This window comes from Cyprinodon tularosa, unplaced genomic scaffold, assembly GCF_016077235.1.
Source record: "Cyprinodon tularosa strain WSP-4 unplaced genomic scaffold, ASM1607723v1 ctg199, whole genome shotgun sequence".
Taxonomy (NCBI): Eukaryota; Metazoa; Chordata; class Actinopteri; order Cyprinodontiformes; family Cyprinodontidae; genus Cyprinodon; species Cyprinodon tularosa.
The window spans coordinates 1,379,474-1,405,138 of NW_024038729.1; the positions used below are offsets into that span (position 1 = coordinate 1,379,474).

At 37.3% G+C, this 25,665-nt stretch overlaps 1 protein-coding gene across 1 annotated transcript in view; it reads left to right on the plus strand.

Moving 5' to 3' along the window:
- LOC119782907 (adhesion G protein-coupled receptor A3) overlaps positions 1-25,665 on the plus strand; it is a 282,681-nt gene that overhangs the window by 150,107 nt on the left and 106,909 nt on the right. Inside the window, exons 13-14 of the mRNA XM_038284112.1 lie at positions 22,088-22,298; positions 22,682-22,890. Of these exons, the coding sequence (XP_038140040.1) occupies positions 22,088-22,298; positions 22,682-22,890 (420 nt within the window). The remainder of the gene's footprint in view (positions 1-22,087; positions 22,299-22,681; positions 22,891-25,665) is intronic.

The window sequence follows — 25,665 nt, forward strand, 5'->3', positions numbered from 1 at the left end:
TCTCTTCTCAATGTTACAGACTGCAACTTTAACTGAATGATTCTTAAATATCCCAATATTTTGTGACCTGTTTGAATGTTGAACCAATTTGAATATCAGCCAAAAAGTTAAATTCCGTCCAAATCTGACAATGTTCCTCATGCTGCGTCCCCTACATGGGTTTGTGGGTAGCGTTTTACAGCTTTTCCCACCTGAGCTGTGGATCTCTGCTTTTCCAAGGCACTCTGTTTGCATTATTATGCTTCTACTGAAAGGGGAGAGAGTAATTTTTTGCCACCTAGTTTATCACCAGCTTGGTGTAATGCAGTTGACCGATGCTGATTATAGAGTTTTATTTGTAGCAACAGATGGATTAGAGGCCAGGGATTAATATTGTGAAAGGAGGACATAAATATACAGCACTCCCCCTGCCTCCCCTTCTGCTATAATTCCCCTTCCATATTTGTGAGATTTGCCCTGGCAATGCCCAAGAGCACTTTTAAAGCAAGGCACTTAAATGCAGAACAGAAGAATATGCCATTAACCTCGAGCAAATCTCTAGCCAATTATAATCACAGATTACATATGTTTGAATGGAAGTACTTCTTTTTCTTTGCATAAGATTATATCCCAAAATGCTGCCGATTAAGAAATTTAGTTTAATATTAAGAACATTAAACCGATTAAACCTTGATTTAAAACCTGATTGTTGCTAATACTGTATTATTTAAGTCTTAAGGCTTTTGTATTTTATAACTATTTAATGTACAGAGGTCTTTGTACCCAAAAACAGTGTCATAAATTCATGGCTAAAAGGATATGTGTATATAATTTGCTGGCTGCCCTCATCCTGCAAGATTCAATAAAGTTTGCCAGCTCTAAAAACATCTACTGCTCATTTGGGACTATATAAGCTCCGTTATGATGTTTAGACACTGGTTCATAAAAGTATTCAACACCAATTCCCTGCTCTGCTATTCTCCACCTGCTTTGCCCTATCTTCCTTGTAGTCAGCAATAATCCTACTAGCCTTTCACACAAGGTGGTTTTAGAGGGAAATTATATCAGCTGAATAAAACTGGCAAAAATAAAGTCTCAGGCTGTGCCTACATGGGAATTCATTTAAACCCAATACAGCCCAATCAAATGCCTGAATTAAGCTTTATGCTTCTTTTTTTATTTACTTACCAACTTAAAGTGGTAATTACTGGGGCTAAAAAAATCCCCCTGTACCATGTTGTGCCCAGGCGTTGCTGTTAAATGATGTTCCCTGCTGTATGCATTTTTCATTCACGTTGATGTAAAGAACATTAAAACATGGATCGCTGGCTTGTCCACTGCTCTGTGGAGAGGAAATTGTTAAGTCACTCAGATTAATGAGCAAGTTTCCATGGAGACAGGCTTTACTAGAATACCTGCTAGAACTAAATTGTAAAAATAGATGTATGGCCAAATTTATGTCTGTTATTTCTAATATCTAAACAAACAGTAGACAGTACAGGAATTGTACACCCTATTATTGAATAACTGGTGAAACCAACATTTATATCAATAATCAATTCTTCCAATTGACTTTATTTGCCCCATCGTTGAGAAATTTAGATCAGCCTTCTTAGCAACACTGCTTCAGATGGTCAGATGACTTCACCCATGATTCTAGAGTACATTTGTGTAAATAGGAGTTCATGGTTGACTTAATGACTGTAAGGAAAAACATGTTCACAAGTATTTTATGTTCAAATCATTAATGAAGGGGGAAATTACCACAAGTGTGCTATCTCATACTATGGTCAAATATTCCCTACAGAATAGTTAAAAAAAATCATTGTCCTCAAGACTAATTGGCCAAAAAATAATAATATATTTTTAGCATTGATTTAAATTACTTTTCTTGGACATGAACATCAACATGCATGTACATGTTCAAAGATGTTTTTGTTTGTTTTGTATTATTTTGGAGAACTGGTCCAAGTTGTAAGAGCTACAGTAAGTTTGATTCCTTCCCAACATAATAATCCTCATCATCATGCAGGCATCTTACCTGGTTAGCCAGGCCAACAATGCCCCTAACGACTCCCATTTTCAGAGGCATAGGCCATTAATGGGTGTTGAAGGCTAACAAAGACGCCAACGACTCCGCATTGCTAAGGGATGCACCTGTCTTTCTGGTTCAATTTGCATGTTTTCTAAGCCAAAACAAGGCTTTTTTGGGCTACTCTTCAAAGCTTGGAACTCAACAACAATTCAGACATTTTGATTTGAAAAAGCTACCGGAATGGGAAGCAAAACGTCTTCAAACTTGGAAAACAAAGTCCAGTGAATAATTTTTTTTTTTTCTACTTTTTTGTAAAGACTATGATCTGGATGACTGAGAATATTTAACAGCAGTTTCATGTATTTCTTAAGTTTTTCAAATGAAGTTACATTTATGTACTTGTTATTATCATTCTACCAAAAATATATGCTAATTGTTACATATAATTGACATCCAATATCTATAGTTAATGAAAACTCTCTTTTCACAGGAGGGTAAGTGTATCTCTTAGAGCTGTGGCCTGTAGCTTGCTTTCCAGAAATGCTTGATGGTATTATTAGATAGAAACAGACAAATCTGAAGTCTGCTTTAATGGCACAAGCTGTTCAGAAACATTACAAAAATCCAAGATGACTGTGCACACACTGGGATAACTCAAGAGGGACGTCTTCATTTAATCAAGTAATACAGATTTATCGGCTTATTTTTTACTCTTGTTTACCCAGGATTGTTATTTCTCATAACGCATTAGTCCCAGACTTCAAGGAAGAGTCAAAAACAAGTGTGACCTTTATCTTTTGAAACCTAAGTGTTACTCGAGACTAGGAACCAGAGTTGCTACCAATTATTTAGGTATTGATGACAAATCATCCCATTCCCACATTTGTGCTTGACTGTTGTATTATTAGTTTTTTGACTGAAATGCTGCTCTCCTTTTGTCTAAACCTGGTTAGTGCCATCTCTGTTTTGGCCTTATGTGTCTAAATGAGAATTTATCCAATTGTCTTGTAGTTTTCACATGCAATTTATGCTGCCATATTTTCATAGAAATTATTTTTTTTGTGTAATTGTCCTGTTTAAAATTTGCACATTTACCCTTTTAACTGAGATGTGTAAAATGTGATACAGAGCTCTGTTTTTTTTTGTCTTTTTATTCAATTTCTTTGAGTCAGACCCGGGGCAAAAATCGAAGGGTAACAAGAGTTAATCATTTGTGTTAAAGGATTCTTAACCTGCTATTTTACATATACAATCCTTCTGAAGTTCTCTTAAATGTTATGTTTAATAATTTTTGGAGAAAACATACATAGAGTAACCTGACTCTGCCAGATGGACTTGCTCCGCATATCCACCTGGAAACCTTCAGTTGAAGTAATTTTGGGAAGGGGCGAAAATACTGGTTAGCTGATTGGCCTATGTTGGTGATAGACGAGCCAAATAAACCAAAAAAACACAACCACAAGATCAAACTCTTGCCGAAACCTATCGGGAGAAGAGCAAAAACATCTTTTCCTCTGAGAAAAGCCTCCAGAGCAGTGTTTTGCTCTTCTTTAAGTGAAGAAATACTCTGTAATTCTGATAAAACTTGCTCGATAGCCACGCTAACGCTAGTTTCATCGGCTGAAGCCGCCATATTCTTTAGACTGAACTGTTGCGCTTCTCGTTGCGTCACACCTCAACCCCGCCTCAAAGCCAACACTGATTGGACATTCGTTTGGTGAACTGCTCCAAATTTTCTTTAACGGAAAGTAGTCAGACTGATCTGCGAGTGAAACCTTGAAAGCTCGCGAGATCAGGATTGTCTCACGAAGCTATACATAGAGCTCATTCAGACCTGACCTAAATCAAGGAGGGGAATGAGCCTTGCTGTGTGGAGAGCACGCCTTTGTGGGTTTTTCTGGTTTGAAAAAAAGAGTTGACACAAAAAAAAGTCATTTTCACACTCTGGATTGTCTGATAGGTTTTAATCGTGGCTCCACACCAACAAACTTGTTTTTACATTAAAAAGTCTGATTTCCAGGAGATGACACTTCATTTTGCTGAAATGTTTAGTCCTGTCATAAGATCAACACAAATCTTTACGTTCCTGAGAAGTAAACTGCCAAAAGTTTAGCTTTTAAGAAGTTGTGATACTCTATGTTTAATTAGCCAAGGGCATTTGAATAGTATCATCTGGGTTTTACTTTCCATTCTTAATACCATGAAAGTTACAGGAGTGAATTTAGTTTTTTTCTCAACTTTATTTAATGGTAAGCACAGAACCTTAGGTCTGCTTGTGGATAGTGATATTTGTCTCACAGAAATGGATTTATATATTTCCTTTAGAGTTAATATTTTAGGATAACTATTCAACTCCAGTAAGTTATTAGTTCTACTGTGCCCCTGCAAATTGACAATGACATATATTCCCATGACCAATAACTGGACTTGATCTGCTAAAACTGAGAGACTGCCTGAAACATCACAAATTTCAGAACATTAAATAGTTCCTGAAAGTAATTGGATGATTCAATCTCTCAAGTACACACACCAGTTCACATTCATTTCACCCCTCAGCTCAATCTTAAATTAGAATCTGAAAAGGCCCATGGAGGGTGTGATTGTTCTTACCCCACCTCTCATCAAGTGAAGGACCTACTTTAATCACATTGATCTACTGGGATGCCCACATTATGGCTGAATCTACATTTGTGGCAGTTGTGCAGATGAAAACTTATGACATTTGATATAGGTAGAAAAAAGTTGTGTTGACTTGAAATTAAATGAGTTTGAAATGATACTTTCAGACGGGTCAAACAGAACTAACAAATCCATTAAAGGATATGCAACTCAATACCACCTTAATTGAATCAAGGCCTTGTCCTTTCATTCACTTGACTCATGATCTGAAACAAATAAAAGTCAATCTAGAAGTAATTTAAAAAGTATCAGCTCATATTGAACAAGTATTGAATTAAGAAAAAACGTATGCAATCTTCCCACTGGGAAGTTCAAACACAGTGAACAGGACCATACTAAGTAAGGTAAAATGATGAATACATTTCCACTTAGAAAGGGCTAACCCACCCTCTTTCAGTGAAAGAGGGGGTTATTGTTGCACAGAGGGTTACACTGTGAAAGTGAGTGTTATTGTTATACAAAATCGTTGCCATTTATACTTTATGTATTCGGCGTAACTGAATTTTTTTTTTTTTTTTCTATGCAATAGCTTGTTGTTGTATGTCTTAACATAATACACACCTTTTTCATCAGTTCATCTGACAAGTTTAAAGGATTTGGCCATATATACAGTATATCTACTCAATTACGGTTTTGAGTGTTCAAATTCTGCCAGTGTAATGTTTTCCATACTTTCAGGAGCATCTGTAGTTATGCAACTTGATGGTTTTGCAGCTTCTTGTTTCATTCTAGTTTTACAGTAAACATAGCTGAAAACTTCACAGGGAAATTTTTACAAACAATGCTGTTCATACTTTGAACTTGCTGTTGAAACAGAAACTACATCTTATCGAATAGAGGCCAATTTTTCATTGATTTCTAAAAAAAAAAAAATTTTTATATATATATATATATATATATATATATATATATATATATATATATATATATATATATATATATATATATATATATATATATATATATATACAGGTTTTTTTTAGTCCTGCAGGAAGTTTAATATTTAGTTCAAAGGGTTTGTTGTTGAGCTTAAGGCACAAGACTATGAAAACCAAATACTTCTGGTATAAATTTCATTGACAAGTATTTTGTTTTCCATTTAAATCAAAAGAAAAAATGTATGAGTGAGTGTGTAGCTCTCCCTTTTTGGAATATTTTACCAAACCATGTCTATCTGTCAGAACACAAGAAGAACCTCAGAAAATGTGGAGAAAAATTGTAAAATAATTATACAATTTAAAAAATGTTTTCATTAACATAGAATCGTTTTGTAATCACTGTAAAATTATTGTAAACTGTAACTGATGATAATATAATTTTAACATGAATGAACATAAATGGGGATTTACATTTCAAATTTGAGGCTCTGTCTCTGACTGAGTATGTAGGTAGGAAAGGACTATCCCACCTTAGCTGATGAGGTTTCCGTTACACAAATTGTCTGGATTTTTTTGATTGAAAGGCACACAAAACAAAATAATGATTATGTTTACATGTGGACATTGAAGACATTCTAGCGCAGCCCTTCCAACACACAGACTGGAGATGTTTTGTTTTTTAGTGTTAGTTTACTACTAGGGTTCCTGACCAGAAGCTAATGCTATTTTGGGGCTGCAGCACAGAACAATGTGGAAATCCCTGCTCTAAGTAATGATATGTTTCTCTTTGACCTCTCTTTATTTTATTTTTATCTAAGTCAAAAATGTACGTCAAAGTCCCTGCTAAACTGTAGGAATAAAATGTAAATTTAATCTTAGCAGTGAAGTCAAGGTCTCTCTCAAGAGCACTGACAATTCAATTATGTGAAGTTCACAATCCATAGTGTGAAAATATATATTCTCTGGAGCACTCAATGTGATTTCTTGCAATATCGACAGTTTTACTTCTCTCGGCATCTTCACCACAGTGGATACTTTACAGCTGCTCAAATACAGAGGTATGTTTTGCTGCTTGTTAAGAGCCGTCAAAATAGATTTCTTTGGTTACTCGGAATGTGTTAGCCTATGCTTTTTTAGCTCCCACCGAGGTCTTTCCATTGATGGCCTTCAAAAATGCACAGATTATATTTTGTTCTTTATTCTTTTTTTTGGTGTGTGTGTGTGTATGTATATGTGTGTGTGTGTCATTTTAGCTGTTGTCTTAAAAAAGACTGCAAAATATGGTTTCTTATTGGTGCCCCTTAATGAATTCTTAAATGGAACACACTGCCAGCTCATGTTAGGGGCTGTGTAACCTAAATACGTTTTAAATTCTCCTCGAAACATTGGTTGAAAACTAACCAGACATGTGTTCACAGGTAAATTGATCTGTTTCCATGAGCCTGTTAACCTCATTTTATTGTTAACCTAATTTTATTGTGATTTTATGTTATTGGCATCTTATCTGTTTGTGTCCACTCTGTAGTGTCTTGTTTAATGTTCACTGTTTTTACCTGCCTTAGGACAGCGGATGCAAATTAGCTGTTGTGCTAATTCTGGCATATTTACATTGATGCTTTATGCTGACATGTTGATGAATGTGCATTGTCCTAATTCAAATTAAAAAATAAAATAAAAATCTAATGGTGCCATATTGTAGTTATTTTTTTTTCAATAGAGCTCTAGTATGGATTAAGTTTATTATAAAAGAATATCAATAATAAAAATTCAATGTTTGTAAATATAACTCTTATAAACAGACATTACTCTCATTTCTCTTATCTCAGCCATCCTCTCTCAGTACCTCATCATCCATCTGTGTATTACATGCAGAATAGCATTAAATATATATAATATTATCTTAGACCATTGTAATAGTTATGTTTCTAACATTATTTTCTGCTGTTAGCTTTGATCCCTACATATTCTAAGGATAGCTCACTATGTATGTTAGGTGTGAAAACACTTTTTTTTTTCTCAAGTGAGAATAAACAATCAATTAAAAGTCTTACAGTCATACCTTAAAGTGTCTTTGACAGGCTTTTCCCACAAATGTAGAAATTGGAAGTAAAGCATATCAGTATTGAAGGCAATTACCTCTAATTCACAATGTATTAAAATTAAAGACAGCTGGACTGAGATAGGATTATTTCCTTTTAGAAATGTCCAGATCAAATTGAACTTTATATGTGTCATTATAGGGAAACTCTGGTTTTTCATTATACAAGCATCAATGATAACCTGTTGAGGTCTAAGCTGCGTAAAAATTGTAATCAAATAAGGTGGAACGGATCGTTCTTAGGGATACTGTAATACCCTCCTGACAACAGACATTGGTTTGATCTTCTCTCCCACTGGAAAAACGATCTAGAAATAAGTAAAAATGTCTTCAATTAAGTGTATTTACCATTAACATGAGTAGCTAAAAGAGATAGTTTGCCAATGGGATGAGTTTTTTTACTCTTAGAATAAGATATTAAGCTCATATGCACTTGAAATAAGACAATGCAATTGTGTTTTCTTATTTTACGTTTAAATTGTCTTGTTCCTTTGGCAAAATGTCTCTTTTACCTCCTCAATCCACGAACAAACGCACTTATTTTAAGAAAAAATTACTTTTCTAGATTTCAGTTTTTTCCAGTGCCTGAAGCAAACAGTTTGAGACCTGCCCGGATCAGAGCTGTATGAGATGGACTGGTCCGACCAAGCAGAGCTGGTTTTGCTCTGAGCACCACAGACAACAGAATACAGCAGAAGATGAGAAGTTTGGAAGCGCTATTTCCATGTTTTTCAGTACATCGAGTTTGAAAAGAATAAGATATAACAAAACGGATCAAAGCACAGCAGGTAAGAAAACTTCCTTGTCACAAAAGTAACTTCAGATGTTGGTAGTTATTGTTCTTACATAATCAGAAATTTTAAATATGTATTTCTATAACAGGAGATGAGTTGCACTCACCAACTGTGTTAATTGGACTCCTTGGAAAAAGTGGAGGAAACTCTACCAGAAACATATTTTGCTCATCGAGAAACAGTTTTCACAGGAACATTGGTTAATAAGAATATTCTAGCTGTACATTATAACAGGCTAATTATTATATCATTTCACTTTTTTGGTTTTAAATTTCAATGCATTCTTTATATAAAGGGTAAAGAAAACGTAAATTATTTTGGAAATACAGATGTTATTAAATTATTTTTTTGAATCCTGGGGAATGTATTCTAGCCAGTGAATTTCATCTGACTACAGCTCACCAGTTTGCTGAATGTTTTTTTAAGTCATTATGTCACAAGAAGCAAAATGTTTTTTAGTATAGTAAATGCATACAAGTCTTTTCTGGATTAATATTTTTATTGATGTCTTGCAGGATATGCTGACAATGTCATGCAGTCTGTTATTACCAGCTGTCAGGAAAAAGTCAAGCCAGGAGGAAGCTGCTCGGCTACAGTCTCCACCTCCCCTTTCTGGATATCTACCTCGACTTGACAAAGATCAAGCTGTCACCAAACATCAGCAGCGGTTCTAAGAAATAAGCAGCAGACTTTAGTCGTTTTACATCCATAATATTCCTACCTCCATAAACTCATAGAAATGCTGTGTGCTTGTTTAGGTAAAGACCATTTACTTTTTAATTATCAGGGTGATCGTTTCAGTTCTTTTATATGCCTGATGGGTATTGTTCGGCATGATTTAAAGATGCTGTAAACGAGTGTATATGTAAATATTAAATGCATGTGAAATATTGAAATACAGGTTTCTCTTTAAGTTGAATCCATTATGTCTGCTACTCCTCTTAGCTGTTCAGCCTTACCTCTGATGTTTCAGTGCTGTGTGGCACCATTGGCTCTGCTAATAGCTTAAACATATTAGGAGCTTCCCCCAAAACATATGCTTTGCTGTTTGATGGCGGCTGTCTTCCTCTTCTGGCTCTCTGATACCCACTGAAATTATATCTATAGGAACATCCGATTCTGTGCTTCTTCCGCTATCGTCAACCATCACAGCAGCAGTCAGTTTCAGGGCCTTGTTTTTTCTTACATCTCATAGAAGATTAAAACTAAATTGTAAACAATTAATCTGCAAGCGCTTTTTGTAGAGAGATTAATGGCTATATAGCTCAACAACTTTTCACTACTTCTGCTAAAGAGCTATACATTTCTGAATGCAATTACATTTTTTATTATATTAGCTTTTTTAATTCATGCCCTGGTAAGATTTAACTGTAATAAAATAAAGTTGTTCCAACTGAACCTTACAAAGCTGTTGAAATGTTGAGATTCAACAGCAACTTCATCTATTTCCTTGCACATTTTGAAGTAAGCATATGTTGGCTGCTTGTTATTTTCCTATCAGGGCGGATAAAAATAAACACTTCATAGTGAGCAGCTTTCCCCAGTGTTCTGCATTCCTTTCGAAAACTGTCTGCATTGGAAGTTTTATTCAATTTATAATCCCCAAATCTCTGGTGGGCTCGATACCAAAGCTGATAAAGTTAGAATAAGGGGTTTTGTTGCTGTGGTGAGTTTTTAAGAAAAATGGGAGAGGCATTATTGGAAAAAACTTTTTTCCCCCTCTACATATCTCTCTATGTACCAGAATAGTTTCTTATCATGGCAGTACTGTATTAAAAATCTTTTATTTATTTTTTATTTTTTACTGAGGACATCATGCTCTGAGTCATTGTAATTTTTTGCTTTACATTTGTTGGTGCACATTAAGCTACAGCACTGTAAAACCAAGAAGCTAGCAAGACAAAGCCTCATTGAAATATGCAGGCTAAATTATACATTTAACATCAGTGATTTCTCTGGCTAAGATCTGCTTTTAAATATGCTTTTAGTTTATTAGTTATGCTTTGATAGACAATACATTAATTAATTTGCACTCGGCTATGACATTTCAATCAAACGATTCCCCTGTATTTGTCGGAGCCTCTTCAACGCATGCATTGAGGCAAGTCTGTGATGTGACACTTTGAGTCACAGCTGAGTGAAGAGAGCTTAGCTGACGTCTGAAGCGCAGCTCACTGTCTCCAAAGAACGTGATTTCCTGCATCAAATCGGCTCATCCCGCTTCTAAACAACATAACCCCTTGAGAGAAAACAGAACCCTGTTGGCATAGTAACCATGAAGGAATTATGTGTTTTGTTTCTCAAACAAGGATAAAATTGATATATCGTTACAACAAATAAAGCTTTGAGGCTTTATAATTTATTAGAACTGTTTAATTTATATTCTTAGATTATATAAATCTGGCTAAACATAGACACGTTAAATTTTGAGGGCCTTTGAGACTTTACTAAAGTTCCACACTGATTTATTTTCTGAATCCAGAGCACTGGGAGCAAAAAGAGCCTCCTGAAGTCTGCCAGTCTATATTTGTCATTGTGCTTTTGACCACGTCCGCAGTGACAGGAGTGCCAATGATTACAAAAGAAATTATGCAAATCTCCCATTGTGCCTGTCAGCAGTTCTTCTTGGCTGAAGATGGCAGAGCAAGCTGCCCTTTATATTACATTCACTTTATATACACAGCCACAAAAAACAATCAGTCTTTTAGGAGTTTATATCAAAAAGAAAGGTGTTTGCCTTCTAAGTACCCATAGCCGTTATGTATGTATGCATGCATGTATGTATGTATATATGTATGCATGTATGTATGGATGGATGGATGGATGGATGGATGGATGGATGGATTGTTGCACAATTAATTTAGATTTCATATTTATTCCTTTTCATATTAAGGTAGGATAATGACTGAATTTGTTTTTTAGGGACTTCTTTTACCATCTTGAAGGCTAGTACTTTAAGGGTAAACTCATTTGAGTGGCCAGATCTGGGGGTGGTACCAATCGTTTTGAACACCTCAGTCTTCTAGATAGCCCATTGGCTGATTTTGGTTGCTTCTGAGGCTAGTACAGTATATTATCAATTACCGGAGTCATACAATGCTATAATCCTCTTTCCATAAACCTTATGAGGCTCTTTCAATCTCATTATACTTTTTAGTGTCAGGCCAACAACCAGGAGCACCCCAGGGTTACCAGTATTAGGTATAAACCTGACAAACTTTCTTTGATGAGCTGAGTGTTTTCTCATTATTTTTGCCTGATGTAAGTCAGGAAAATAAAAGTTATATAGCAATTTTAACAGACAAGGGAAGATTACAAAATGCTTCACAAAAAGTTCTCAAAAGCACTACAAAAATACAGATTGAACTGCCATCTCAGGGGAATAAACATAAAATGAGTATGGAGGTCATACAACCAAGTCATTGATGTAGTCAAAATACTCGGACAAACAGGTGGGTCTTAAATGTGCACAAAGCATCAAGGGAGTCAAGGAAATGTAAGGGTAGGAGATCATTCAGGAGCCTTTTGGACTGTTCCCATCAGGATTTAAAGCAAATGCAAGGGACCATGAGAAGGTTCTGATCCAAAACCTCAGCCTCTTAGCAGGTAAATAAAGGCATAATAGATCTGTGATATAGTAGAGAGCCAGACCTTGCTTATATATCTGTGTGATTTTAACTATTTTAAATGGTAATAAAACTGCGGGCTACCTGATTTTTCCTCACCAGACTTTGCCTCTTTAATTATATTCTATACATGCAGAAAAAAGGTTAAGATGTGTTTTCTTTTATTATTCCAAAAACTTAAAAAACAATCCACTGGACATTATTTTCAAGTTTCAAGACATTTCCCTCCCATCCAGGAAGTTTTTTGAATTCAAAGTGTCAGAAATATTTTATACAGTGCAATACTTTATACAGTTGCCCAGTTGTTTTGGTTTAGAAAACATGAAAATTAAAACGGATGAACGGGTCCGCCCCTTTGGAATGGGGGTCGTTTGGCTTCTTTGTTAAGCCTGTAATACCCGATACCTGTCTATGTCTCTGAAAGGGGGTAGTTGAAGGGAATTTGTTGCCCTGGCTGAAAGGTGAGGGTTTCTGTTCCTCTCTAAGGGGTTGGGGGTTCTTTTATAATTCTTATTTATGTCACCTGATTCACCTATTTAATATTGTTAAAAATGATAAACATTAAATGCCTAATAATCAAATTACGTTATAAAAAATTTGTTGATGTTCAAATGAATAAACAGTAAAGTCAGGTCAAATAAAATGCACTAAAGTTTGTAAAAGTAAATAGTTTAATGGATTTGTATCCATTTTGGTGGGGCTGTGAAAAGCAACAGGTGCATTGATAGGTCTAATAGTGAATCCGAACAAAGAAACCCTGCCAGACTGCAACTCCTCCATTCACATTAAGCACTTATCACATTTAAGTCCAGGAGCCAAGTCTTTCCCCTGCAGGGTATATGACGCTTTTGATTTTATTAGGCAGTGCTGTGTATCATGAGGCAGGTGCAGAGGGAAGTGAAGCAGACATGTTTGAACACCCTGAAAAGAAGAGAACTGCAGGCATTCACCTGTTTGCCCCTGTGAAAAAGGAATGAGTTGGAAAAAAAGAAGGAAAATTATCTCAAGGCTTGAGCAAGAGTCAAAGGGGAGTGCCTGATTGTGGTTACCACGGCTACAGCATGCAATGCTGTTAGAATTGGATGGGGCTCTGGGAAAGGTCACGCAGTTTAGGTAGAGACAGCTAAATCAACTCTGATGTGAGGGGTCCCTGGTGATGTTAGATTGAGGAAATATGGCTGTTTGAGTTGCTCAGGAGGAGCATAGATTGTTTCTTAGAATGAGACCCTGTTCATGCCATGGCTTATAGCAGACCCTCTGGGCTGTAAATCCCTTTGATATGCCACATAAAAGAGGATAAAAGATGCAGAAAAAGTAGAAAAGGGCAAGTGCGTAAGATAAAATTTATCTTCAACAGATGTGTGATTTGAAAACATCTCCCCAAGGGAAAGAGGTCAACTGCATTTCTTTCTGATGTATAAGAGGAGTCCTACTAAAAAAGAGCGCAATGCCCACATTTAACTCCTCCTCTGTCAACCACCCTCAATTCTCCAGCTCACCCCCTGATGTCTGTATCCTGTCACGTCTTGAAAATAGACTGTCAAGTTTAAGCCGTTCACAGAAAGGAAATGATGCAACATAAGTTTCAAGGCAAGGATGCTCTGTCTTTTTTCGTTCCCCACAGACACACACTGCAGGGTGAAAATCAATAGCCTTTCAAGAGAGAGTCGATGCAGAAACAAATAGCAAACAAAGCTGACGCTGTTGAATCACCCCAGGCTCTAATGTAAAGCCACTACGTTTATGTACAACCCAGCTCCTGTTTTACCATTATTGAATTATTTTCAGGAAAAGAAGTGAGTGTGAGCAAGAAAGTTATCCAGATCCCTGCATCTCTGTGGTGTTAAGGTTTCCTAACATTGAACATATGACATCACTGTGGCCAGTGAAAACAAACAGCGTCAGACAAAAAAGTTCCTGATAAACTTGAGTCATGGCAGGTCTAAATCTATGGCTTATCTCTGAGGTGGGGCCAACACAAAAATTTTTTTGCCAGATTTTGCGGGGTATGAACTTCTTGTGACTTATTTGTTTTTCTTTGTTTTTAATGAGCCTCCTTCATATTTAAACACACTTTTCATACTTTTTAACCATATGATTAGGTGAAAACCAGTTTTTTTTTAACATGACCTTTCATAAAAGAAATATGTTGTGCTACACTGTATTTAACTACATAAAGACTACATCCCTTTAAATAGAACTCAACTCAGTCTTCTACAGCACCTTAATTATTTATTCATTTTGCACTACACTAAACCCTCCATATCAATGCCTTTTTCACCATGTCTTTAAACTGATTTCCATTTTCTCCTACACTGTTTACATTTTGATCACTGCTGCATTTTACAATTGGAAATGTTAATTTCACCGCTAAGCTGCTCATTCACTGTTGCAAAAGCTGTATGCGTCGAAATTTTGTTTCGTATACACTCTGTGCATACAGAATGAGAATAAGTTTGTCTAAGTCTAAGCATAGAATCAATCGTTATTTATCCAATTGGTTAATTCAAAGCTTGCAATGTGAGATTCTGTTTGAATTTGTACTTCTTTTGTAGGAAATGCTAATTGATTGATTGGTTGATTGATTGATTGGTTGATTGATTGACTTTGTTGATCTCACAGTGGAGAAACTTACAAAATGTCATGATGGGTTTAAGGTTCTTAGCCCACATGCAGAACACAACGGAGGCTGGGTACAAGTTTAACAGAGTTTATAGAAAGTTCAGAGACACAAGATAATGTAAAGGATCAGGAGCTGGTCCGGGCTGGTTCACTTAAGTCTGCAGAGATGATAGTTTGATTAGCAGGGAAGGCTGATGAGTAATGAGTCCTTAGATAATTCAGATTCTACCTTGACTGGGTCCGGGTTTCTCTTTGAGAGAGAGGGAACCGTTGGGTCCAGAGACTGTTGGTTCAGCAGAGTACACGAGCAGCTGCAGCGTCTAGCTTCTGACTTTGAATGGCAGAGCTTGATCAGAGTTTCCAGCTCTTCACAAAGAGCAGCAGGGGAATCCACATAGGAATCTTCAGGTTTGGCTCACCAGGGCAGATTGGCAGGTTAAGCTCACCCAGAGCTTCAGGCTAGAGACAGGTTTCCTGTGAGGCAAAAACAGAGGAGAGTTAGAATCTGATCTCTCACTTGAGACAACTAAGATTCTTAGGTTTCAGAGGCTCAGGTTGCTAACCAAACTAAGGTCAACACTGCGGCGTCGAAGCAAGGTCTGGCAGCTGATTATAAAGGGGAGGTCTCCTGATGAGTAGATGCGTCTCAGGTGTGCTGGAAGGCTCCAGCTCCAGGAGACCCACGGCGCACTCTGCTGGAGGAAGGTGGTACAGCTCCAGATCCCAACACAAAATCTACAATATCAAAAGCAAAAAGATAATAATTGAAAAAGATGAAAACAAAGACATTGCAGTGGAATAATAAATCAAAGTAAAGAAAAGACATGGAATGAATGATTTTTTTGTCAATTGTTTAATCTGAAGAGTTAAAAGTAATACTGATGATAGGTTTTTTTTTAAAACTTGAATTAAAACAGATCAGGGTTTCAGCTATTTTTCAATCAATCAGTGAAAAAAAAAATTAATAAAAGGAAATAATTGGTGCGTCTACGTGTTTGGTTCTGGTTTTCACGACATGGTCTAGATGTCTGATACAGTATTTATGACAGAAGAAAATGGAAAAAGGGTTCAGTATTTATTTAACAAAATAAATGTAGTCTTTAGTAAATCTTTTTCTTAGTTTTTTCTTATGAATAGGGGTAACAGCATTTTTTGGGAACATCACTGTCTTGTCTTTTTAGTCAGACCTATGGAGAAATTGTTACAATGAAAAATATGACTAGATATGACTGTATTGATATTTTTTTAAAACCCCTTTTGGGCATTATTCCATAGATCCAAAGTCAGTGCTATGGTAATGTAAACACAAGCTCAGGCCCAGCTCTGTTGGTGGTAACCTGTGGTGACTTGAAGTATTGTTTTCTCTACTCACATAGTCTGAGCTCCACATGATGTCTAACCTCATGCCTTTTCCTCTTGTACCGTATCTGTGTGATGCTCTTCCTCTCCCATCTGTTCATCTCTTTCCACTTCTTAGTGCGTAATCACCTTTGCCTTTATAACTGTGATCAACACTTTTCTGTTTTGCTATTTTTTTTACCTCATCCCCGGTCTTCCTTGTCTTCACTTCATCACTTTCCATCCTCCATTTTACTCACCTTATTATTTAGTGAAAGAAAAGCTGAACACAATCAGCTTCCTCGTAATTTCTGTAAGAGTTACAGAAAATGTATTTCATGTGAAATAATTAGGAAACCCTATTAAAGTCTGTGTTTCTTTAACATATTTATATGCATGAACATGTAATACATTTTTTAACAATGCTTAGAAATTAGACTAAACAAATCAGTAATTTCTACTGAAGAAGGAATTTATGAAATCTCAATTAAAACTATGAAGAGGTTCTTTACCTTGTTTAAACTATGTACTCTGAAGTTTGGTATACTTTTGAATAATTAAATATACAAGGGAAGGACATTCAAAAGACCCACCATCATGTGCAGGGATACCTTGTTACTATATAAACAGTAATTAAACCTGGCTACAATTAGAAAACTTTTACTGACATGAATGAAATAGGTTATTTGGTGCCTGGGTGTTGCCTTCCAATCAGGCTTAGCCTGAGAGCAGACAGTAGGATGCTAAATTTAATGTATCTGTTTCTTATGTAACTTTGCTTCCTCTTGGCCAGGACTCCCTTGAAAAAGAGGTTTCTAATCCCAATGGGATTTTTTTCCTGGTTAAATAAAGGTAAAAAAAAAAAAAGATATCTTCAAAAACCTTTAAATTCTGGGACCAATAGAAGGCTCACGCTGCTTCTAATAGAAAAAAATGTCAGGAGGAGAGTGCTCAAATTTTACTTCCATGGGAGACGTGCAAAGAGGCATAGGATTTCTGGAATAAATTTTGGATATATGACTCTAAAACAGATGTTTTTGGACAACAGAACATGGGAAATTTCCAGCCTAAACCCAAGAAAATCCAGAAAAATAAACACATGCCAACTGTAAAGCAAAGAGGTGAAGGATCATGGTCTGTGGTTGACATGCGACAGCAGCACCTGGCCGGCCTTCATTATTATAGAATCACTGTGAATTCTACAAGACTGTGCTTAATGAAAATGTGAGACCATCTGTAATACAAACAAGAGAACTTGCAGTGAATTAAGACATGAAAAGTCCTAACCTGAGTCAAAGCCCAGATCACGAGCTGAATTGATATGCTGTGGTTGGCTTTTTACACGTTGTACATGCAACACACTCCTCAAAAGATCCCAGTAAATAGTGGGTAGACCAGGGGTGGGCAATTCCAGTCTTCTGAGGGCCGGTATCCTGCAACTTTTAGATGTGCCTTTGGTTGGACACACCTGAATCAAGTAATTAGATGATTGAGAGGACTCTGGAGGAACTAACTGCATGCTGAGGAGGTAACTCTGTCATTTGATTCAGGTGTGTTGGACCAGTGATGGATTTAAAAGTTGCAGGATACCGGCCCTCAGGAACTGGAATTGCCCACCCCTGGGGTAGACTGATGTCATTGATCATTTTATAGCAACAGAAAGAGTCCACTGATGTTGCTATAGCTAAAGAGGGTACAGTAGATACCTTTTGTTTGATTTATGAAATTCTTCTTTTTAGTGTTAACCTACAATAAGTCACTTTTGGTTTAGAAGATAAATTAAAGTCTAATAATATTCTCTCACTATGATTTCTTCTAATTGTGCGCGACATGTTATCCACTTGTGTGCAGCATGTGCAATGCTGTGCTTAACATTGTGTAGTACTCCTCACTGAAATGTTATTTACATGCATCTATTGATACAAATGTTGATTTATTTTCATTTATTGGAGCTTAAATCTCAAACATTCCCTTATCAGAAAAGCCATGACCATTGTTTCTTTTATAAACTAGTACTATCACCCTCATCATTCCCCTTATTCCAAGTTAAAGGAATAGTACACCCAAAACATGATTAGCCTTCATTTTCTACTCACCCCCATGCTGAACAACACTCTGGAGTACTTTTTTGATATCTCAAATGCATCTGGAGATCTGGGAGGCTTCTTGCTGTCTGCTGACATTCAAATAATGGAGGTCTATGGTGCCTGAGGCAGAAAGGTCCATAAAAGTCCACAAAAAACGTGTCAATATTCCTCCATACTGCTCGTCCAATGTATTCCAAGTGTCCTGAGTGGGTAGCATCCAGAATTTACTCGAAACGAAGTCATTTAGAATGTTTTTAGAGTATAAACAGTAGTGTATAGGACTTCCTGAAAGCGCGCACATGTGCGTTCACAACGCTACGGAAGCCGGCAGACCAAGCCAGATGAAAGTGCGCATTCAGCGTCTGCTCTGCCAATAATGCAAGCGTAGAAGAAGAAATGTGCTGTTTACCTGTGCAAAGAAAGAAACAACGAAAGAAAAATGTCTGAGGACTTCAGTGTTGAGGAAGAGCATGAGTTTTTTGCCGAGCTGAATGCGCTGGTTTGGTCTGCCGGCTTCAGTAGCGTCGTGAACGCGCATGTGCGCGCTTTCAGGAAATCCTATACACTACTGTTTATGCTCTAAAAACATTCTAAATGACTTCGTTTCGAGTAAATTCTGGATGCTACCCACTCAGGACACTTGGAATACATTGGACGAGCAGTATGAAGGAAAATTTACACTTTTTTTGTGGACTTTTATGGACCTTTCTGCCTCGGGCGCCATAGACCTCCGTTATTTGAATGTCAGCAGACAGCAAGAAGCTTCCCAGATCTCCAGATGCATTTGAGATATCAAAAAAGTACTCCAGAGTGTTGTTCAGCATGGGGGTGAGTAGAAAATGAAGGCTAATCATGTTTTGGGTGTACTATTCCTTTAAGATCATTTGATGAACAACTCTGTGCTTTTGTGTCTTTCTAAATAATAACTACTGTACACAATTACTTCTCTGGCATTGAAAAATGTATTCGTTTTTTTTTCCTCTCCTACATATTTCATATTGTATAAATGTTGTGGACAAACAGATGAGCAATCTTTTAAATGATTTGAATGTGATGTTTGTAGTTCCTCTTGAAATGTATAAATAGAATCATTATTAGCTTACTCTGTTACCTTCAGCGTATAGTTAGAGTGAAGTTCATCCTGTATGTAGAGCTAAATTTATAGACTGCTGGCCTTTCATTGTGACAGTGTAACCCTGGAAGTGCTTTGTTGCTTGATCTATGTTAAGATAGTATGCCAGATAATATTTCTGTATACAAGTGAAACGCCATGAGTTGATGACCTGTCAAGATATAAAAGGATATCAAAATGTTGCAGTTTCAGAGCTATTATTATTTTTCATCACATTCCCTATTGGAATAAAAGAACAGAGAATAGAACAACCTGAATTTCCTTGTGCTGCATTAAAAGTGGAGTAATTCAGTGATGCATTGTCCCTCCGCCAGCTTTTGGGGCTTATTACTGGAGAGGTGGATAAGCAGCTTTTACAATTTTGCTTAAATTACTAGAAAAACAGATCCAACTGTTTAAATATGTTGGGTCATAAAAATCTTGACACCTAGAAAGAAAGAAGCAAATTCGTATTTACATTACCTACTGTTTTAAAACTATGTGGCAGTTTTAGATGCATATTTCTTAAGACTGTAGGCTGTACAAGGGGGCAGATTGCCAGGTTGACTAAGCAGTCAATATCAGCTAGTAAAACATCAACAAGAAATATTATGTAGCACAATTTAAATCAACTAATCTAAAATTTAGTTAAAGCGTATTTTACACTGATTCTAAAATCAAACTATGTCAGCATCTACATACAAGGCACGTGTAAAGAACCAACTGGGTAAAAAAAGTAAATAAAGTCCCAGATAGGATTTTTATTATAATGTCCACTGTAGTGGAGTCAAAGTTTATGCTACATTTTTTTAAATAGAAATATGACTCTTTTGTTGTGATATATTTGTGATTAATATATTTTATTTGTTTGTCGATTTTTTGCTGCTCTACGTACATTTCTACAGTTTTGTGTGAAAGTCAAAATTTTGTTTTGCTTTCCTCCATCACTGCCAGCGTAAAGCTTTTCTCTGGAAAATAGCAAGTATGAATGTACAAATTCAGTTTAACCAAAACACAAAATAAATCCTTAAATCTCAAACCTGGTCCTGAAAAAAAAGAAATCAAAATATGGCACTGGCTCATCCTGATTTGATGGCAAATTCAAATCAGCTGTTTGTGCAGAGATTTTGTTAGAAGCAATGCCAGGAGACATGGGTAAGATCCACACACCTGCAGAGACTCAGTTGGTTCCAAGAACTATGAAGCAGTTTGAGTTTACTTGGTCTGTGTCGCTGTCTCTGGTGCTGAAAGCTGATTTTTTTTTTCAGCACTTAAGTTTCATCCTCTTTCGATTTTTCATTTTTTTTCCTTTTATCTCTGTTTAAATTAGATATAAGGATGTAACACCAAGCTGTATGCCCTTCCTTTATGGGCCAACACACTGATTAACTATGTCAGTGTTCTGTTTTATCATCTTAGAAATATTTGAACACCTAGTCATTAAGATTTCCCCTTCTGGTAGTGTTGTATAGATTAGAATTAGCACTTATTTTTTGAGGTGTTTTTTGTTTTTCCAACCACTATGTTTAATCATCTAATTGTTACATTTTATTTTGGATTATATCAAAGATTAGTTCTGATAATTGTTATTTTATTTTAAAAGGGATGACTTCATTCATTTTATTTATTCACACTGCCACTGTGGGTCCCTGAGCATCCCTAATCCCAGACAGAAGTTCCTTAGGCACTATTCAGTGTGGCAGTGGGATGCAACAGAGGACACATTTCCCACAATAAAGTCTTTCTTTTTTTCATTCATTCATTCATTCATTCATTCTTTCTTTCTTTCTTTCTTTCTTTCTTTCTTTCTTTCTTTCTTTCTTTCTTTCTTTCTTTCTTTCTTTCTTTCTTTCTTTCTTTCTTTCTTTCTTTCTTTCTTTCTTTCTTGTACTTTTGAGAGATAAGGTGAGATGTAAGGTTAATTACACCATAAAAATGACATTGATTTTGATGCAATAAGATAGATAGTGACATCACAATACATAACGATGGCTGCTCTAATCATGATGATAGATTATTTAAGCAACAGCACAAATAGTTGCTGTTAATTGCTGTTTTCTTAAGAATGTTTTGCTTAATTATATTATTCCTTTTTGCTTGTAACCTAGGTTCAAATAGGGGGTACAATGAAACTTGCTATTTTAACCCCTGATGCAATCTCTATCAATGAACTGTGCCAAAGCTTTTTAACCTGGGCTCCTGCAGATCCTTAATGGTGCGGGGTTTTTTTTATATTTTATGTATATGTTTAGGCAAAAAGCATAAATATCAGTCTAAGGTTTGATTGCAAACTCCAAAACGGGGAAGGGGGGTGTGGAAGACATTTTCTAATAGTTTTTTTTTTTTGTTACTTTTCTTTTGCACAACAGTGAGTAAGGAAGTCAGCAAAAGAATCAAAGTGAATTCACTTGTTGTAAAAGATAGCTGGTTCACACACATTGACATTTCCAACCTATTTTTGTCGCACTGAAGTGTTTTTTCTGCATCATGTTATATTGTGAGGGTGCATATCCGGAGGTAATTAGTCGGTGAATGGGGGATAAACTCACAACGGTTGTCTCTTTAAATCAAGCTGCAGCGTTGATGTGCCTTCAAGCCGAAATGGTAAGAACTATTCCACCTTTGCTGCAGAGTCGGACCTAACAGGCACACCAAAACGCTTCAAACGGTGCGACTAGTTCCCCTGTTAACTCATGGTCCCTTCCAAACCTTAAGAGAAACGCAATTTTTATTGAGGACATTTGCAAAGCAAAGTTAAATACTGGAAATACAGAAGATGCAACTCTTAAACTGTTTCCCTTGATTTTTATTTATTTATTTATTCATTTTTTCATCTGCAGAACTCCGTGGCAGTCGCCTCGATCCATCTACCGCTGGCTGGTCCGCCTGTCTCCTCCTCTGCGTTGCAATCTGTTGATAACTCCACTTGCAGGTTGCAGTTCATTCTGTTTCGCAATGGAAAACTCTTCCCCTGTACAGGGAATTCGTCAAACCTCGCAGACGATGGGAAGCGCAGGAGCGTCTCGACACCAGTTGCCTTTGCCAAATTAGGTAAGAGGAAATCAATTTTTATCTTTCACGCGTGTGATGTCAACGCAGGACCGAATGCATGCACACATGCGCGCGCGCACATACGCAGTCAAGACTGTATTTTTTTTTATTTTTTTTTGCGCAACATGTGGATTGTATGAATAGAAAAAGGCTAGAGGGTGTGATCATATGAATGAATGGATAAAATGAAAACAAAAGTGGTCACATAAAATACAGTCTGCTGATGTTTGATGCGTGGAAGTAAAAACAGTCAACACTCCAGCTGCAGTAACTGTCCGAGACTTGCTTGTGTGCATGAATGGGTGTTTTTTTTTCTGCCAAAAATCACTGACAGTGTTTTTCACTCGGCTTCTTTTTTCTCAAAGTAGTGCTTTTCCTTCCAGATGGCTGCAGCCGCGGCAGCGCCTTGCACTCTGTTACCGTTGCTCTCAGGCACTTTGCGCTGGGTGTAGACCCCACCGCAGCCTACTGGGATTTTGACCTGCTGGATGGACACGGTGGCTGGAGGGCAGAGGGCTGCCACATAACCGCCTCTGGGGGCAATACGACCACTATTCACTGCAGTCATAACAAGAACTTTGCCGTGCTAATGGTGAGTAGTTATTTTACTATGACCCCCCGCAACACATAACCTGTTTTCCAAATGCTTAGGGCCCATTACGGATCAAATCCACCTTTTTTTTTTCCCTCCTGCTGTGGAGTAGACCGACTCACGTGTTTTAATAGAAGACCTTCAAAAGCTTCCTTTATTGTTGCTCCCCGGCAGAGGACATGGATTGCCAAAATGCTGTATGAGGATTTATTAACGTTGGGATCTAGAGTCTACACTGCTTTGACTAGAAGAGGAGAAGTTGTGCGCGTTTTACAGTCTGCCATCCTCTCCCAAGCTGCAACAGAAGCGATGCTCCGGAGAAGGAGTGCCCTGTCAGGAGCGAATCGACTCTGAGCGCAAGTGGTGTGCTAATTGGTTGCAACCATCTCGAAGCAGAAAAAGAAGAAGCACAAAAAAAAAAGAAAAATGCTGGACTGTACAGCTTAGCGTTGTTCGTCAGCGTCTCTCAAGTTGGTCTCGACGCTTCAAGCCGCGATGTTTTCCTCTGACGACGTCCCCTCTGTGTTCAAATTGATTTCATGAGGATTAGAAGCACCAAAAGCGCAATGGCAGCGCATTGCAAGGTCGCTCCTTAGACCCGCTGCTTCTGGTCCGCTTCTTCTTATCCTTTTTTTTTTTTCCTTTCTTTCCTTCTTTTTTTTTTGGATGAAGAGAAATCCTCCGGATGTTTACCGAAGAGTGGGATTCGTTAGACTGGGAGGTCAGTTCTCAGTGGAGCATGAAAAAGTGTTGTACCTTTTCTTAACCTGCATATTCTAAGAAGCCGCTCATCAGCTTCGTTAGTGTCGTTGGTGGAAACATGCTTGATCAGGGGTGAAAAAGAAAAGCCGCATTAGAGCAGGAAGGAAGAAAAGCAGCATATGATAAAAGCACGGGGTGCACAGGGGGGGAGACGGGGTGGGGGGAGGTGTCTGGAGAATACTAAGCTGTTGTCAGATGGTGAGCAGATGTCAGGATGTCATTGTGCATGTGTGTTTTTCACTCAGACACGGCGCACCATCAATGGATTGCGCTGTGACAACCGGAATGACTCTTGATCTGCTTTTTTTTTTTTTGGTCCGATTCAATTATAGTACAATAACTTCAAAACACGTTCGCCTGGCTGAGGGTTGTCATAGCGATGGTAGAAAGCCGTGATGAGAACGTCCACATCCCTGTGAGCCGGTGTTTGCACCGGGGATGGCGCGCGTCTGCTAATGCAGTCACCACACCCGCCTGGTCTCTGCAGTGCCCGAGAAAAGGACCCTTATTTACAGACCTGTGACATCACTCCTCTGTTAGTACCACCTTAAATGCTCTATGTTGCAACAATGATTCCCTTCAGCTCAGGACAGCCTCTGCAAGTACAAAACCTGTTGCATAATCTTTTCATGTCACAGGGAGACAGATTGTCAGTGCTGCCTGAGTGCAAGCTGGCCATTTACTCTCAGGGTGCCTCCAAGAATGGAGCCGTCTTCTGTAATCCAAGCAGTGTAAGATCTTTCCTAAAGGGAATCTAGCATAATCAGTTATATTGTGTTTATGCAAAAAGTTGGACAATGGGAGGTTTTCCATACAATCAGCACCCACTCTGTTGGTGCACCTTGCAATTGTCAGCTTGATTTTACTTTCAGAATTGGGTGCAAGGATTTGGGTCAGAAAGTGGAGAAAACAGTTGCACAATAAATGCACTGCCACCCTCAAAAATATGGTTTAAAATGATTTTAGCTTTTTTTACATGGTGCATTATCGAGGTTTTGTGACCTTTAAAGAATGGATATTATTCACAGCAAGACCTGGTTTGGCTGTTTTTTCTTAAGCAAAGCTCAGTTCATGCTAAGAGCACCAAGGTACTCTAACAAAAAATCTCCCTCACCATTAATTTTCCACCACCATTATTGATGATAGAATGGAGGATATATAGTGTAAACATCAGCTGTAGTAGATTTTCTATCATCTTAAACCAGTTTGTCCGTTCTTGACTTCTCTGACAATGTATTTTTTTTTTTTTTGGATACAGCTGTGGCTCACTCCTTATTTTCTTTTTTTTGTCAATTCTCTGTGAGCACAACACATGGTAATACATATAAATTTGGGGGATGTCATTAGTTTTTCAAATACTAAAGGCAACCTATCTTGGACCAACAACTATGCCACATTCAAAGTCACTTACTACCCCTTATGTTTTGTTTGAAATTTAGCAAGTAAACGTCACCATGTCTAGAAGCCTAAGCCTCCAGTACGTTGCTGTTATGTGATTAACTGATTCCCCCTGAGTGTCTTAACAGCAATTTAACATGTGTACCTTTTAGAATATCCAGTTCACGTGTTTAAGGTAGTGCCACCTGTTTTGTTTGCATATTTACTAAAGCTATTTGTGGTGCTGTGTAAGTGCATAATGGTTACACAGGATATATAATGCCTTAAAGCTACACGTGTATCTAAAAAATTACAATCAGCGAAACTGTTATATTATCTTTTTGTCCCTCATTACAGAAAGAAGAGCTCATAATTTTGATTTATTACACATACAGTAGAATATGTCAATCCTTTATTTCTTACAGATGTTTAAATTGCTGTTTCAATCATTCAATTTTGTATCACAGAGAAGGTTAAATATTGGAAACCCATAGCCTCATGAGACCATCCTGATCTCGCAAGGTTTCACTCGCAGATCAGTCTGGAGACTCTCCGTTGAAGAAAATTTGGAGCAGTTCACCAAACGAACGTCCAATCAGCGTTGGCTTTGAGGCGGGTTGAGGTGTGCACAACGAG